Consider the following 18181-nt stretch of genomic DNA (forward strand, 5'->3'; position numbering starts at 1 on the left):
TGAGATAGATGGGTTATTTCTACATACAGAGGTGCCCAACTAAAATCAAGATAAGTGATATTAATGTCCTATGGTCAGTATTATTGAACCTCGAAAGCAATAAACTATGAGTCGATAAATATTACATTTGCAACATAGTTAACATTCTTCTACTGTCTCTGGCACTTATTACACATTGTAACCGCAAGTCTACAATACATTATTCATATTTGGGGTGTCACTGAGTGATGGATTGCTGTAAGAGAGGCTGTCCTTTAAATAAATCAACAAATAAAAATGCAAATGTTAACATTTTCAGCCACAACTTTTTCCATCTTGAATGGGGAATGAAAATTTCACATTATATCGACAGCCAGCAGAGAGAACAATTAACAACCTACATGGTGAATAAGAGAGATTAATTTGCCAATGTCTGGTTTTATCACTTGCATATGGAACTACATTGGACTTTTTGTGCTGCTGGCTTTCTCGGGGAGTAGGCAAAACTTGTGTCTCCTACCAGGTTCAGAAACTAACTCACCACCCCACTCCAAACACACTTTTAATCTCTTTAAATGTTCCTAAGTTAAATCTGGAATTAAATTTTCCTGCTCCCTTTGAATCTTGTACGGCGTCTGATCCTAAGGGGGAAAAAATAATTCTATTTCTTTGTCAGTGCTTGCTTGGAGTCTACAGCAGAAGGAACCTCATAGATCGTCTTAAGTCGATATCCATATTTAAGCATCCAATATGCACAGATCTGAAAAGCAACTACCACCTAAGTAAGGCAAAAGCTTAAATCTCATCACTGTCATATTTCCTAACACTCAGCATAACAGATCTACTCTAGACTATTCCAGTGTGCATTATTAAGTATACAACTCTGCACATTATATTTTACATCAGATATTAATTTGCTTAAAAGTCCCTGAATACACATTCACCTGAGATGTGCTGGGCAACTGGGTAAATAGTTTTGTTTTTAAAATGTCCCTAAACACAAATTTACACAATACAATCTGTTTATAAAAACTCCAACAGGCCACTGTAGTCTAACAGATAATAATACAGCTCAAATATACCATTTGTATTGCAAGAACTTCTAAATCACTTATTTTAATGGCTAAAAGAAACTTCACTCAAAGACAATGCATTCAGCAAGCATTAAAGCTTTGATTTGAAACTGCAACAAGAAAACACATGCTTAATGCTGAAATCCCAGACTATCACTCAATCCCTTAATTTACCTAACTGTTCTTAAACTCACTTCTTTGATGTCCAAAGTGAAAAATGCTACAGGAGAATTATCTGTTTCCATGGTGAGCAGAACAACCTTTGCCTGTGTCTTTTTAAGTGCTTGATTATCCGCAGTATTATAGGACTTATTGTGCCAAACTCAACACTACAATGGTTTCTGCGTGGGGAGAGCCTGACAATTGCAACAGGGCTGTAATCAAATTAAATGGTCTTTCAGAATGTACCATTTGTAATTTTCTTTTTTTTTTTTTTTTTTCAAAAATAGCTGAATACTTTAATTTAGAGCGGTTTCTCTTCTGTGTGCAACACAACACTTGTTTTGCTGAAATCAGTACCTGATTATGGCTAAGGTAAGATCTAGTTTATGTAAAAACTTCTTAATGAGTAAATGAAAGCATCGATATGCCACTGCTTCCCCTTTCCACTGTCCCTCCAGCTCAAAAGCAAAAATACAGAGTCTTTCTTCAGGCAAACACCAGTTATGAGAAAGATGCCCCTGGTCACCAAAAAGGAAATGTTTAAGACAATCAGAATAATTATGCTTTAGGGGTAAGGAACAAACTTACTCTTCCAAATTTGCCCAGCCCTAACCTCGCCGGTGATTTTTTTGGTCTAGATAAATAAGCACATGGAGTAGAAAAGCTTTCCAGACCTGCTGTGAACATAATTCTAAGGGTTTCATGCAGGTGTAGACACTTGGTTTAAGAACACTGGGTAGCCAAACTTTCAGCTTGGCTCTATTAGGGAAGGCAGTGACAGGCAGGCATAGAAGCGTGATGGGCAAGCAAATTCACTATTAGCCTATTTCTGGATGCCACATAAAGAAAGGTTGGGTTTCTTTTTTCTTCCAGAGATATCACTGAAATCACCTTGTGCACATTAATTTTTCAAGTCTGGTCCTTCTACAGGTCTAGCACTAGGGCTCTCAAGGTTCACATTTACCTTCTAGGGACGCTTATTTCTTGCTCCAGACATGATTCATCCCGAGACAGAGAAGAATGTAGGACTGCAGCAGTTCTTCCTCAAGCAGGAGGTAGCTGTAACACACTGAAGCCTCCAGTTGAGCACTGCCAACACATGGCTATCACGCCAACACATCTTCTACCTGCCATGCCTGCTTATCCAGCCAGCCCTTCCCAGAAGCTGTGCTAGCACCCTGATGCCTCACACTGCCAGGGAGCTTATGTCGCTTTCCAACACCTTCTCCCTGGCAGGCTTTCCATTGCTGCTGCTGCCTGGTGCCAGGGTTTGAGCTAGTTAAAGCTGGCACAAACACGAGTTGAATCTAGTCCTATAAATTTAAATAGTCAAAAGTAATTAGGTTTACATGTACTGCTGAATAAATAAATTTGCTCTTAGGCTAGAGCTTTGTGTTTCAAGTTTCAGATCCATGCCAACTGTTGTGGTTAAGCTGTTAACTCCCCCAAATCACAGATCATAATGAACATGCTGACAAACCCTAACTTTAGTGGCACAATAGCAGCAATAACTCTCAATATTGATTAATTTAGTTAGTTAAACCTGCAGTCTAAGCTTATAACCATTCCGTGATAAATTGAGACTGACCTGCTGCCCAAGCAGGTTTTTTGATGAAGGACAGAATCAGCTTTAGGTTTCCCCAGAAATACTTGTCCATTTACCACTTTCAATTAGAGAAGGCCATGAGTAAGGGAAAGCACAACATGGCTGCTTATGGTCAATTATAGCTACAGCACCAATGGAGGGAAAGCAAGTGAGAAAGCACTCCAGAAATACAGGATTTTTCAAAATTTGTCATCAACTGGTAAAATAATCCTTCAAGGATGACAGCTAATCAGACTCCTTTTACTGATCACTTTACCTGGTATGATTTCTAACAGCATATTTCAACAAATATTTTACTCCCCTCTGTGGAAAAGAATAGATCATCAATCCTCTTGAATAAAATTCCTTTTTCTGAGCAGTTGTCATATGATGTGAATAATTATATCTACTTCTCAGTGCTTGAATGGAATCTCAACTTAGGACTATTAGACAGCATCAAGCACTATCTTTACACACACTTTATATGCTATGACTGGCTTGCAAAGGTAACCCTTCCTTTTAAGAGAAATGCTTAGGCAATCTTGTGGTTTCTGTTAGTTTAAACATACAGCTACTTGTGGGAAACAGAGCCTAATCTAGCTCAGTTTTTAAGTCCTCCCAGAATTATCAACTCTCCCATCAGAAGAAAAAAAAAAGTGTTTCCATAGCAAGGAAGTACAATTTTGTCAATATTGATAGTGGTTTTTCACCTATTATATATCGCAAGTTCCCTTGGAAGATAGAAATAAACTGCCAGCTGCTGCCAAGAATACAGGGATGATATCAAGCATACATTTTCCTAGTCCACTGGGCCAAGAGAAGATTAAATCTGACTCTAGCCCTCTCATCCTCCAAGAAATATTTAACTCTTCTTATGAACGGCTGCACATTCTTGTTATGCCACCTCACAGTTACCTAACTAGTAGTGGTGTAAAATACTGCAAATCCATATTTCAATCTGCATTTATTTTGTTGATTAACTGAAGATTTTATTATGAGAAAACATGGGATATGACAAAGAAAAGCAGGGATTGTGTGCTGTTCTTCTAGGCATTTACCACTAGAGATGTAATCCTGCCTAAAGAAGGCAAGTTGTTTTCAGACTCGTAAGCGTAACAACAATGCTGCTTTCAGTTTTTTCATTGGAGCAGAAGCTATAATGCTGCTTTTCCAGTGCATTTAGTGCAGATATATAATATAATCAGGAATTGCTGACTTAATGTGATTTTGTTGCTTGTCATTAAACATAAAATAACTCTCATACAAAACGTTTTAAAAGAAATGCCATTTGATAAAATATGGGGTTGGGGGAAGAGGCAGGCAAATACAGAGGGATTAAAATCTTCACGTGGATGTAAAACCTAACAGGGTTAACAGTGTCCATACAAATTATTTACAAAGGCATTTAATGTGTCAGGACTTGCAACATAAAATACTTTCTGTTCAAAATCTAAGTAAAATTAAAATGTTAGAACTTGGCATATTCCTGCTTTTCTTATTCTAAAAAGCAACTTAAGGCTTACTATAAATGTCAAAAGGATATGGCAGGTTTTAGTTTATATCATCCAGCTAGCGCGAACATGAAACATCATAGAAATTCAGCCACTTCCCTGCATCTAGGAGAATTTGATGGTTGTGTTTGCAGAATCTTAAACCAGAGATTACCCTACAGCTTACCGTGAAGTGTCATGCTGGATCGGTGATATGGCTGTGGTTGAAAGCGCTTTGCTGCTGCCCATCAACCCAGGAGATGTGCCTGCATCCTTCCTAGGTCCTGAAGTTGTCCCTGTGGAATGAAGGGAAGACAAGCCAGACATCAGAGGCTATTAATTTTGGGACAGATGTCTCACGATTCTGCATTATTACAGAACACTGGGACTAAAAGTTGAAACCTTTTGGAGTGCCAGACATATATAGAGAAATGGCAATCAGAAAACTCATCAGTGGACACTACTGTGCACAGCATCCATTTCAGGACCAGCTAGCATCAAATCTGTACAGTAAAACACACACTACAGCCTCCATCTTACTGCCCAAAGTTTGACAGACTTGCATTATTATCATTTCTTACAGTCATCCACAGGATTCGGCTTGTTTCACAGATGCAGCTCCCAAAACGTGCTATAAGATATTATTTCTCCAAGTGTAAATATAACAGTATTTTGCTTTCAATAAAATAGAACTGATACTCCATTCTTTCTTCTCCTCTCCAAATAGATAGGATTTAGTTACACAAATAGCATAGAGGTAAAGGCAATATGAAAATTAGGAGTAATATGATCTACTACACAAAAGCCTGTGGGTTTGGGCTTTTTTATCTAGCCTAATTAGTTCTGTGCAACCAACATCATTTAACTAAACAGTTAGTATAGGAAAAACCGCAAGCATCAGCAAAAATTAAAGTCAAACCAGTGTTTAGCTCTTTATGTAATTCTGTCATGACTAAATATTTCTCAGCTCTGCGAACAGCAACATTATCTATCATCCATGCTGAAACATGAAGCAACAAGGCTGTAATTCCAGCGTCAGCGCAAAATTTACAGATGTCCAAGGGATTAAGTTTATTTAAAATACTACACTGATTTAAGATTTATACAAATATACAAAATTTAGTAAACCCCTATGTTTTAAGGTGCCCTTTAGGGAGGCTAATAAAAATGGGTTCTTATCACTCTGCTATAATGCATTGTGCTTCAGTACCATGCAGTGAAAAAAATCTCGCCTAACAAAGAGTTAATTATCAGCGAAGGAACTCCTGGAAATATCATGGGGATATATGCTGATTGTGTGTCCCTGGTAACTTGATAGTGTGCCAATCCATGATGAGAAGAGTGGGTATGCATGTAAAGACTGGAAGGCTCTTGCTTAGACTTTTGGTTTTATGATCGAATAAGAGATATTTAGAAATCATTTCACATGACAGCAGAATGAGGCAGCTGGATTTTAAGAAACTAATACTAAAGTAATAAAAACCTGGTGAACATGGGAGAATATATTCAATTCCTAATATAAGAAAAGGCTGGCACACTGTCAACATACTACATTCATAGCAAACTAGATGTATTTCTGCAAAAAAGAAAATATATGGACTCAGAAGTGGCCAACACAGACTCAGGGGGACTGTTCAAAGACCCGAGTTTGAAAATATTACCAGGGCTAGAAACAGAAAACAAGAAAAGAAACTAAGCAGGAATATACTGAGGCTGTTAAGCTGCACAGAGAAAAAACAAGGGTAGCAAGAAATCCCAAATAAGTGCATATCTAAACAAAAAAAGTTTAAAAATACATCTTGATAAAAGCATGCAAGTCGATTGAGTGAAAAGAAACGCCAAAAAACAAGTGAATATACAAAGATGATTAAATCAATAATGATCCCAAAAATGTCCAAGCTACTAATAATTTTAAAATATACTATGAGAAAAAATAAAGGAAAAGAAAATTGGCAAGTAGAAGATAATGAAGACCCTGTTGATGTATAATACCTGCCTATATAAAGCTGATGAAAAAAAACTATCAGGGGAAAAAAAAAAAGATACAAAGTCTTTAGTCTGAAGGATATATATTTCAGGGCTAAAGGGAATTAGTTAATGAATTTATGAAGTGACTGGTAATTATTTATGAAAAGTCATAGAGAACTGGGGTGATACAAATGACAGCAAATTAATTAGATTTGCAGGTGTTGGAAGACGGTATGAGACTGGAGACATTGCAGATGATCTAAAGGAGCAAGAACCAGGGAAAAAGAATAGACACATTTACCCTTGGAAAAAAGAAAAAGCTCTTACATGGTGTGATAATCTGACACCAATGGAAAGAACCTGGAGTAGCAAATAATAGTAAAAAACAAACTAGATATAAGCTTGCAAGGCAAGCTACCCCCAAAGCAATTATAGATGTCTTCTAAATGGTAATGTTAAGAATACTATTTTCAATTTGGCTAACTTCGTACAAGACTGATTTAAAGCAGATTAAAAAATCATTTGAGACAACTCAAATAGTTGTATATTTCTGCTTGAGAAACAGACAACTAAAACATCACTAAACTGGGGAAATATAGCAGTCTATATTTTGGAAGTGTAAACACTAAGAATGAAGAAATATGGCTGAGGTTGGTTCAAGCAGCAATGGGATGAAAGTAAGCAAAGGGAAATCTAGGTTGATAATCATAAAAGAAATCTTTATGACTTGAATAATAGTAATATTCATAAGACTTAACATTTATATAGTACTTCACATCTTCAAAGCACTTCGCTAATATTAACTAATTGCTCTATTCGATTGTAGGGAAGAGTCTTCCCTCAAGGGAAGAAGTGCCAGATCCTGAATCCCTAAGAAGCTACATTAGAAAAACTACTGAAAAAATAAACATTATACAGAAAAATCAGCCCCTGGAAAAGTACAGGGCTAAAATGAGCTAAAATAATTTTCCTTCTCTGGCTCTTTCTTTTACATATGGAAAGGAAAGCTGTGCATGCTATACAACACCAAGCATACATTACATCCAACATAGACACAAAGGGAAAAATAGTTCTTTCTTTTGTTTCAATTCAGAGGTATTTCAGGAAAGGGGTAAAGAGGAATACTTCAAGCAGAAACATAGAAAAGTGCCCAATATTGCAGAGTGTAATGGGTAGAATCTAGTTTAAGTTTCCCAGCCCCAAAGAAAAATTTTCCAAAGCAGAAAGGAAGGGAAGCACACATTTCTGTACTCCAGTGCTTTTTAACCAGACAAGTTGTTAGATTTTAGTACACTTTGACATAGCTAGTGGTGACACCAATAAAAACAATTTACTGCTTAAAGGATCTAAGACTTCAGGATTGCTTCGACTGCTTAAAGTTTTGCTGGTAAAACTAAAAAAGTTTGACTGCAAGACACAAACACCTGCTAAAGCACGGGAATAAAAATTAAGGACCAAACTGAAATAGGAGACAAAAAGCAACAGTGAGGGAATAAAAACTGATTGCTTAAGTTGATCCAGTAAGTTTCTACCCTAAAAAAAGAGCGGAAGTGACCCTTTCCACTCCATGAGGTGATGGGGCCAGGTTAACAATGCTCCTCTCCCCATACTAAACATCTTCAGGGAGAAAGGAAAAGTGGGTTTGTTAGGAAATCACCCTTTCCAAACTCAGTATACTCACAGTAAGTGAGCAGTCTTGTGGGCAGAAAAGCCTTCCACCATTCCAGGATGGGAACAGTTTCACAATTAATAATTTTACACCTGATGCAAGTGCCTATGTTGCTCTGGAGGGACATTACCATGAGTTGCACCATTCCCTTGATACAGTCACCATTCCCAGTGGTATAGCAAGATAATATAGTGAGCCCAAAGTCCCACATCAGCACTGGCACTGCACTAAGGTGTTCTTGGAGAGAGTCATCATCTTGAAGAACATGTAATTCAAACAGACCAGACCGATCAAGGCATGAGAAAAATAGGTCAACAGGTCAACATCTAACAACTATCACGAAATTTTCAATTGAACGTGTTTCTGTATACAGTATCCAGCACTGCTGTGTTCTGACTAAAAGGCCACCTTAAGGTATGTGACTAAATAACACTAACTTTCATGCCTCAAGATGTCACCTTGTTTACTTCATTCCCCTTTCCCACAGTGCATTGAAGCAGAAATCCCAGGTCAGCAGCAGATGGGAATATCCAGCAAAAGCAAGGACAGAGTCCAGGCTAGCTAGAATTAAAAATCTTGACACTGGGTCATGATGATCCCCAAATACGGAAAAAAACAATTTACAAGTGTGTGTGTGTGTATGCTTGCTAAAGGAGTCCAAATCATATAACAGAAGGAAGCCAGTTAAAAAGGTACTAAAATACAGAACATTTCAACTTCAGTGATTAGTGCCAGGTAATTTGCCTTGTGATAAACAACCATTCAAATCAGTAATAGACCTGAGGTTGTTCCACAGCTTGAAAGCATTCCTCTGAACTTTATCTCGTATCACAGCAAGTGCCAATATTTATAAGTCAAATTTTGCCACACAGCTCTAGATCTTCAAAGCTAGCAAACCCAGTAAGTGTATGCAAAAGATACCCGCCATCCTCAGAGATCATGCTGACCGCTACAATCACTAAATCAGCATAGGTGCAGCTCAGTTGCTATGTGCAATAGCCAGATGTAGCTTGTAACTTCCCTTAAGTACTACAAAATGAAATGAATAAATGAAGAAGAGGCCAGGTTGATTTTTTTTTTTCCCCCTGAATCTGTGGCAAATAAATTACGTTTTTGGGACTATCCCCATCCAAGGAACAAAACCCATCATCCAGCTGTGAAAAATCTCAATTTCATCACTGCAGTACTGAGAAGGAGGGGGGCAGAAGGAAGGGGAAAAGAGAAGGAAAAAAAAAGATAGCTAAAAAAAAAAACATAAAAGAAAACCATCAGTGAAAATTGCCCCTGAAACTTTGCAGAATTGTAACGGCTTTCTCTGGCTTAAATTGATTGGTGTAGCAATGTTATAAAATGACTATTAGGATTCATTGTGCACAACAGAAAGTGTGAAATGTCAGCAGACTATACAGCAAAAGTAATGGGTCCTGAACCCCTGTTAGTCAAAAATGATTTTGTTTCAAATTAGAAATTGATTTTTTTGGACACAAGCCCTTTACAGGCTTCCAACTTTTGTAGCTGTGTCTTGGAAGAGATTAACCTCAGCCACTGTTTGGGTCCTGGCTGATGATACCCTTTTGAAAGTTTCTTCACAGGGACTGCTTTCTAATGTTGGTACGGTCTTAACCAATAACATAAGTTATTTGTTCCTTTGAGAACTGCACCACATTTCTTCTCATTTTGCCATTTTCTTTATTTTTATGCTGACACATACAGCAAATTGGCTGACAAGTTAAAATAAAAAAAAAAGCTGGTTCATAATTGAACCAAGGATTATGTTCAAGGCTCAGCAGTGAAACACCCAAGCAGCTTTTGTTCCCAACCTTTTCTCTTCCTAAGAAAGACTTTGCTCCTCTGCTCCTTAAGTGGAGGTACTAAGCTAAGGGCAGGATAGGTTCTAGCAATACAGATATCGCTTGTGTGGCAAAATAGCAGGTTGTGATGGAGAAGTCATCACTTGAGCAGGAAAAGAACGCAAAGAGGATTACATTTAAAGAGCAAACCCCACTGCACTTTTGGGAAATAAAATAATAAATCGTTGAAGCAGCTTTTTGAGACTAAAGGGCTATTTTTATCTTTTCTCCAGGAACAGCAGCCAAGATCACCACTTGTTATTGAAAATGTTTTTTATTGCTTTAAATGTAGTTACCTTCTCTTAGGTTGTTTTGAACAACCTGCAATCCTCTCCCTTTAATTGTGCATTTTACTGATAATACTCTTGAACACACATATGCATAACTTCTAAATGCCACCAGCACACTCATGGCCCTGCAATGCAGTATTGCTTCTCCTTACCTTTCCTGGACTTGGTGCCTTCCTTCTTGGTCTGCATCAGAAGGGTTTGCCCATCTTCCACGTTTGCACCAAAACCAACCATTTTCTTTCCCAAAGTGCTCCCACGACTGCTCCCTGGTGTTCTGGAGTTCTTGCTCACTGGAGGTGTCCTCAGCAAATAATCTTCATGTTTCAACATCGGGACACTGGGAGGAAAGAAAGATCAAGCTATTGCATGATGCATTCAGCCCACTAACGGTGCACCCGGCCCTCTACCCTACTTTCACTCTCCAGAAGCATAAACACCATGCTGCTGGTTGAGCTCTTCCTGAATCCATTTATCATTTCTGAAAGCAGGATGCCTAAGGCTTGAAGAGTAGCCAACCCACTTTATCAGAAGTTTTTGGTTAGCAGCAGCCAGCAGCACTCTGACAATTGTATTTGCAGTTTTGTAGCACTGGGCACATTCCCTAAAATGTTAGGTCCCGGATTTCTCAAGTGGTTAGGACAGAACAAGTGGGATGAAGACATGCAAAGTACTTTCTCCAGCACGATGGACCACAAATGCAAGAAAGAGTAGTTTAAAAAATGCTCACTCTGCTAGAATCAAGGGGAAACAGAGAAGACTACGTGAAGAGAAATCTGAAAGTGTAGTTTGCAAAAGGAAAGAAGATCACAGAATCATGGAATCATTTGTGTTGGAAAAGACCTTTGAGATCATCGAGTTCAACTATAAAGCAGCACTGCCAAGGCCACCATTAAACCATGTCCCTAAATGCCACATCTACACATTTTTAAAAATCCTCCAGGGATGGTGACAAGTTGATTCAAGAAGAAAATGGATGAGAGGAGGGGAGACAAAGAGGTGAGATGAATGAACAGAGGTACTTTTAAGGAGGATAGAGAATATGCAAGCAAACTGTTGGGAGAGCATCTGGTGCAGCAAGTGCAGCACTTTGAGTGAAGTAAGAAAAGAGAAAGTTCTATATGAACTTCAGCACAAGACTGTAAGCACTGCATGGATAGAGCCAGGAGGCAAATCTGGCGACAGGGAGGAAGCATGACTTCAGTCTCTGCAGACACAGCAATCTCAAGACAATCTGGGCAGACAAGAGGCTATGGAGACCCATCTTTCTCTCAGTAAAGACAACCTACTGCTTTCAAATTCTGTTCTCTGGTTTAAACTACTGGTTTAAATGAGGATTCCCAACACGTACACATCATCAGTCCCCATCATAAAAAGCCCCATTATAAAAAGAAATTAAAACCATAAAAAAGTGTCTTTTGCACTGGCAATCCAAAGACTGTCACTGAGTTGGGGATACAGCTTTGTGGAGTTGAATCACATGAATCTTCTACCTAAAAGCTTACAGGACTGAAGTTATTGTAGATCTGAGGGAAAATCAGAAAATGATAGCTAAATTAAAAGTTTCAAATCAATGTGCTGTATAAGACATTGTTTAATAGGGCCCACTGAGCCTGTTGGACAATTAGTATTACTCCTGTATTATTAATGCAGAACAGTATATAATAGCTTATGACCTATAATAACTGGCTGAAGTGTTGGATATAACTTCTCTGAATAACCTCCGTTTACGTTAGGGCTTCAAACCATGTGATCACTAATAATACTGCAAAGTGTTTTTTAAATTTACAGTGAACTAAATTAGTATCTTATTTGAATTATATGAAATTATTAACCTACTAATACCTGCAACCCCAAGTAAAGCAAGAGGTGGTTTTAGATCCTGGTAGCTGCTTAAAGAGGCTTAAAGGTCTAATACTTGACCAGATTTCTCTGATAATACAGGACCTGAAATTCCATTTCCCTGGACTTGGATGATTAACAGCACTTAAAAACAGTGAGGTTGTCATTATTTGGATGCTTCCCGAGTTTTTAAAGCACATTTAATTACAACCTACAGTCCTCATGTGAAGACAGTGACCTTTGGCTTGCAGATAAGGGAGATGATACCGCAATACCTTTTACATGGTGCAGTTACCTCTAGAATACTGAGTTCTGCTTTAAATAATGCAATGACAGAGGGAATTCAAACAGAAACAGACCCCATGAAGAAGTTAGAGAAGCTAATTTATGGTAAATACCATAAGCAAATGTATTTGCATTTATAAGCTCAATAAGCAACTAGTTAGAGCCTCATTGTTTAGTATTTAATATAAGATAGCTCACACTGAAGTTTTGCTCAAGTAAGGATAGAGTGTCAAGTCTTAAAATGACACTTAATCTGAAAGGTGTGCAGACCAAGAAGGGAAAGGGATAGTGCAATAATCAACTACGTACCACAATTAAACAAAGAAAACATAAGGGAGAAAAATCTGTTTCAGAACATATTTACTCATTCACCTGTGGAATAATTAGTAAAATGAATGATGTGACTATTGCAACCTGGAAATTGAAACTTAACATATGGTCCAAAGGAATCAGTTATTTATATCTAGAGAGATTTAGAGACAAAAAGAAGTTCTTGTCTATTTTCAAATCCAACAATCCTTTGTATCACTCAAAAGCACTTCCATGGTCAGAAGGACTTCCTGCAGGGCACCACAATACCCAATAAATTTTCATGCTATTCCCTGAAACTACACAACAGAGAAGACTGTCTTAAGTAAAGACCTTATTAACCTACCTAACCTACACACCAAGGCAGGAGTTGTAGTGTCGCCAGAAAAGAAGCAAGTCTCAGCATTGCTGCCTCATTATGAATGTTGAAGTACACCACCAACAAAGGGAAACACACCTTGGAACGTTCTTTCCTCTTTGCCTAAACCTCATATCGCGATATCCCTGCTGAGTGTGAATGGCAAATTTTAAATGTCATTCAGGACCCATTGAATACTGCTAGTATTTGCATTCCTTAAAAAGTAGAAAAACATTAACCTTTTGTTTTATTGAATTAAAATGCCATGGAAATGCTGATGTAGTCTTCAGAGACTGAAATACTTTTACAAAGAAGAATAGCTGTCATTTATTAGACACAAAGAACAATTACTTGATAGGATGCTTTCTGACAAAAAGCAGATTGGTATTCTCATCATAGAAAAGGCATTGTAAAAAAACCCAGCACAGACCTCTGAGACTTGAATAATTTAAAGCTGCATTTGGTGCAATTTGAATTTTTCTTTAGGGAGGCAAAGTTAAATACCTTTAATTTGTTCTAATTATTTCAAATTTGCAAGTTAATTATGGCTGATCATTAAATAACAAAAAGGACTATCGTCTCCATAGAGTTTTACCTCCTACCCTCTGCATTACTTAAGCTAGATTTTAGTATGCATGAATTAACTTTCTAAATAATCACACGGTTTGACTAAATGGCTCAGTAAAATGAGCTCTGATCCTCAGAATAAGCATTAATGGACATTAGAAAGGCTATTGGGACCCATGTTACTTACATTATAAGTATTTTTAATGGGGTCTTATTTACTAATCTTTATGTACTGCTCAAGTTAGGGCACCATATAGATACATTATTCTACTTTAATAGAGGAAAGTCAGTTCTTCAAGATACTAAAATAAATGTCCACTTAGAGCCAACTAAATTCATTTTTAAACTAATGCAAGAAAACTCTGATAGAATATAACTTGTTTTAGCTGCTGATCCTGATGAATCAATCCAACATAATGGCAGCCTTGGTCTGCAAATGGAGTTTTGCAGATCTGTTGAATTGCTAAGCAACCCCAGCAGCTCAGGCTCTTGCCAGAGTCCCATTTACTATCAGCATGTGCACGCCCACGAGATTCCGTCTCTTCAGTGCTCCACGCCCAGCGCTCCTCTGACTGGTTCCCAGTCTTCGATCCCAGTTTTGGGTGCTCACCTCTCACTGAACTCTCATCTTTCCACGCGTTTTTCAGTGCAGATCAGTGGCATTCAGAGAAACAAGACTACCTACTCGGAAACCCAAAATGCGAGGCAATTCATGCCTCCAGTACTGTATGTTCAACAGATGGCTGCCTTAATGGTACCCTACTGCACTCTGCTGAGGCAAGGGCTTGCGAGTTTAACCATCATCAAACTAACAGATTGCCGTGGTAGGTTAGCTCCAAAAGCAAACATGTTGGAATGTTATTTTCCTGTTCCGTAATTTCTGTTTTAAAAATAAAATAATTAACAGTTCATGTGTGCAATCTGCTGCAATTATATCGGGCCAAGAATGCATAACACTTAATGATGCAAAACTGGTGATAAGTAGACAACCCAAGCAATACGTTTTTGTAGCTGGAACCTGAATTGCCATTTCAGATGCAGTTTGACAAACAGGCTGAAAATTGCTTCCTCCCCTGCCACTTTGGCTGGGAGTGTTTTCAGCCAGATCAGCTTCCAGAGTCAGCTCGGTACAAAGCAGCAGCATTACAAGCAGTGGGACAAAGGATAAGGTGTCAATGTATCACTGCAATTTCTGCAGGTGTCCAAATTTAGATCAGTTCACATCAAGTTATCAAACCACACTTTTGCAAACCACCCACTCCAAAGTGGGGCTCTTTGGGAAGTCAGTTGTCTGCATGGCAAACAGAAAAATATCTGCAGGGAGAAAAGAAGCACTCTAGCCTTTGGATGAGTGCATTGGAAAACAAATGGTAGTGGTCTACTGAGCAACCACAACTCTTTCAGTTCTCTGAACTTGAGCTGAGGAGAAACCAGTCAGAGTGGCTGAGCCAGCAGAGCAGCCCATGGGAAAGAGGAGGGAGATTGGTCTACTCACTACTGCTTCATGTAGGGGGTACAAATCAACAGGATGGCTTGGTAGAGCTGGAAGGGAAGTAAGAGGGGTGCAGGTGAGGAGGAGAAGCACAGTGTGACCTTCAGGACAATCTCTCATCTCTGAATGTCATCACCCTTCCGTTCCTCGCCACAAAACCAATCTGCTCTCGTCAGATGATCAACAACCTTAAAAACACATTCTTAAAAATCTAAAGCCTATCTAATTGAAACAGTGATAGGGAAAAAAAAAATCTAAGATTAACACTTTCTTCCTCCCTTTAAGAAGCAGGAAAAAAATCCTTTTCTAATACGGACCTTGAAGACCATATTCAAGCCTAGAGTGAGATTTCATGGGCCAATTATGAAACCTGGCATTTTGAGGCTTAAGTTAGATGCATCAGCATGTTAATGGCACTGCTGGGATCCAGTGCATGTTAATAAGAAACAGCTGCTTTCCTTTCTAGAGAGCATATTCATTTAAAGCTTTGAGATCACAGAATCATAGAACAGTTTTGGTTAGAAGGGACCTTTTAAAAGTCACCTGGTCCAACTCCCCTGCAATGAGCAGGGACATCTTTAACTAGAACAGGTTGCTCAGAGCCCATTCAGAGAGACCTTCAATGTTTCCATGGTTGGGGCATCCACCACCTCTCTGGACAACCTGTACCGGTGTTTCACCACTCTCACGGTGAAAAATTGCTTCATCTTATCTAATTTATATATTTCCTTTTAGTTGAGAAATTATAGGCCCTGTTAAAAAGTTTCTTAAAAGACCCCTTTAAGCATAAAAAGCCACAATCAGGTCTCCCCAGGGCCTTCTCTCCTCCAGGCTAAAGAACATCAACTGTCTTCAGGACCACATCCATCTCCTAAAGGCAAAAGGGCAGGGACAGGTAGGGAAACACTACAATAGTGAAAGAGAGTACTGGAACTGAAACATAAATATTATCAAATCTGCTTATAATAAAAGGATTTTTCATCACAGAAAACAGACAGTGATTGCCTACAATCTACATGTTATTATGCAGACAATATATTGCTGGGGAGTGATGCAGATTTCATCTCTTACAGCACCCTTCAGGCTCAATGCCCTCGAATCCAGTAATGCCCATGGCTGTGTCAGGTTTCTCTGTTGTTTTGGGTTTTTTTTCCCTGTTGAACAGTCTCTCTTAGACTTACTGCATTTGGTTTATTTTTCTCTCATCTTGGAGGAGTTATAGTGCTAACTATGGTAAAAACTTTTCCATATTTCACTCAAGCTGTAGCAGGGTACAGCAATCCATAGCATGGCTTCTCTAGACCACTCTTTCAGAGACCAGTTCCTTTCCCACTCCCTCAGTGACTAGTGCTCAGATATTTAATTCCACCAGAAAGAATTGAGGCCACATATGCTCTTAATTAGCAATGACCTATTAGATCATACCAGCCATAGGTGAAACCCTGGCCCCATTGAATCAATCAGAATACTGTCTTTATCTTCAATGAAGTCAGGGCTTCACTTAATATACACAGTTAGAGGTCCATTTGCAGCAAGTACTAAGCTAAATTTAACCTAGAATTATATTCATGCCTTCCCTTTGAAGCCCTGTCCTTCCTCTGGCTTTAAGTTCACTACATTTCAACTTGCTACCAGCACATTTCCCACATGTATGAGTTGTCCTAATAAACAGTGAAATGAGCTGTGATTGCTTTTCTCTCTTCTGAATTCAAAGAAAATTCCGGCAGAAAGGTTTTCAGACAGTCACAGAGAAATGGCCACAGGAAACAGACTGGCCAAGCTTTAGTTGGGCAAAATGCTGTGATTGTGTGTTTGGCCTTTCTTATAGAGCAGAGCAGAGCAGCTGTCGTTCCAGCAAGCGCTGCTGTCAGCCTTCACAAAAGGAAGTCATGTAAATGTCAAGTCATAGGTATAAAAACAATCCTTCCAAACAGTGTCTGTATATCTGAAAAGCTTTCCTGGCTGTCACCAGTGAAAGGACCACAAGGAATGATGCAAAAGCCTGTTTAGGACAAAGTTTTTGAACTAAATCTAAACTTCTTCAGTACATCAAGCCGCATCACTCTCTCCTTCAGAAGGAGAATCACATGCTCTTCAGGAAAGTGAATGCCTTAGTGCCTTATCCAGCGTCACTAGTGTTTGGATGAAAGCCAGCCCCATTCACAAGATACCCATCATGCACCAGACTGGATTGCAATTTGGTTGTGATAAAAGCACAGAAGAAGAAGAACAATCTCTTCTCCACTTGGCTCATCCAGAACAAAAGGCTTCACAGGAGATGGGCTGCACTGCAAAACAGGTTGTGGCCAAGATCAGTCTGATGTGCAGGTGTTAACCACCTCATGTTTTCCTTTGCTCACACTATCAGTACAGAAGCATTCTCTCCTCTGCAGAAATTTCCAGACAGGCTGATAGGTGTTGATAACAGGAGCTTTCAGTAAATGAGCAGCAATTGCAAAAGCCCTTTTTCTGATCATGGACACATCATGGAGCAATCATTTGCTAAGGATAAGTGACAATACAGCACAGGAGGGACACAATAAGAATTGAAAAGTAGATACTCACAGGGTTTCCAGTATGCCCTACTAATAAGATACTTTGAAGAAATTCCTAATTAGAGCAACAGATATTTAAGATTACACTCTTGTGTGCAGGTATTATGAAGAGAATATATATGCACAGTAAAATTTGCAGTTTTGGAGGATCAGAACAGTTAAAGACAGTTGCTTCTGTTCATGGACAGAGTAACACTTGATAGGTGCTAACTTTCAATACTCAGGATACCAGCAAGGGTAAATTATCACTCCTGGCTTCTAAGTGAGCAAATGAAGAAATGTAAAGTTTCAAACTTTTTTCACTAATAGCAGTGAAAATTAATAGCCACTAACGTGGGCAAACACACATACCCCTAAGGATCCTGAGGGGACTTTCTGGGCCCTGAATGTTGCAGGGAAAGTGTTCCATAAATGCATTGAAGTGCATAATACACATAAACAGAGTTTTTGTATTGTCTGTTCTTCTGAGGCTGCTGTCCTTGAATCTGATTTCTCTAAACAGGAACCATTACCACTGAAACCAACGTGGGAGCACCCTTACAGGACCCATCTTCTACTATGAAATTTCTGTCCTCTTATTCTAATCACCTTTATCTGTATCCCATGATGATTGAATCAAGCATGCTAAGCACAGGTTACTACAGGTTTTTAGGGTTATAGGTCTGTTAGTGTCAAAGTCTTACAAATCTTGGGGCTAGTGAATCTGGAGG

At 38.7% G+C, this 18181-nt stretch overlaps 1 protein-coding gene across 4 annotated transcripts in view; it reads right to left on the reverse strand.

The window, feature by feature from the left end:
- KIAA1328 (KIAA1328 ortholog) overlaps positions 1–18181 on the reverse strand; it is a 171144-nt gene that overhangs the window by 24688 nt on the left and 128275 nt on the right. For all 4 annotated transcript variants that reach the window (XM_027671050.1, XM_027671051.1, XM_027671052.1 and 1 more), the window contains 2 exons: positions 10219–10403; positions 4477–4585 (listed from right to left, as the gene is read on the reverse strand). In XM_027671050.1, the coding sequence (XP_027526851.1) occupies positions 4477–4585; positions 10219–10403 (294 nt within the window). The remainder of the gene's footprint in view (positions 1–4476; positions 4586–10218; positions 10404–18181) is intronic.

This window comes from Neopelma chrysocephalum, unplaced genomic scaffold, assembly GCF_003984885.1.
Source record: "Neopelma chrysocephalum unplaced genomic scaffold, ASM398488v2 Primary Assembly neopelma1_97027, whole genome shotgun sequence".
Classification (NCBI taxonomy): Eukaryota; Metazoa; Chordata; class Aves; order Passeriformes; family Pipridae; genus Neopelma; species Neopelma chrysocephalum.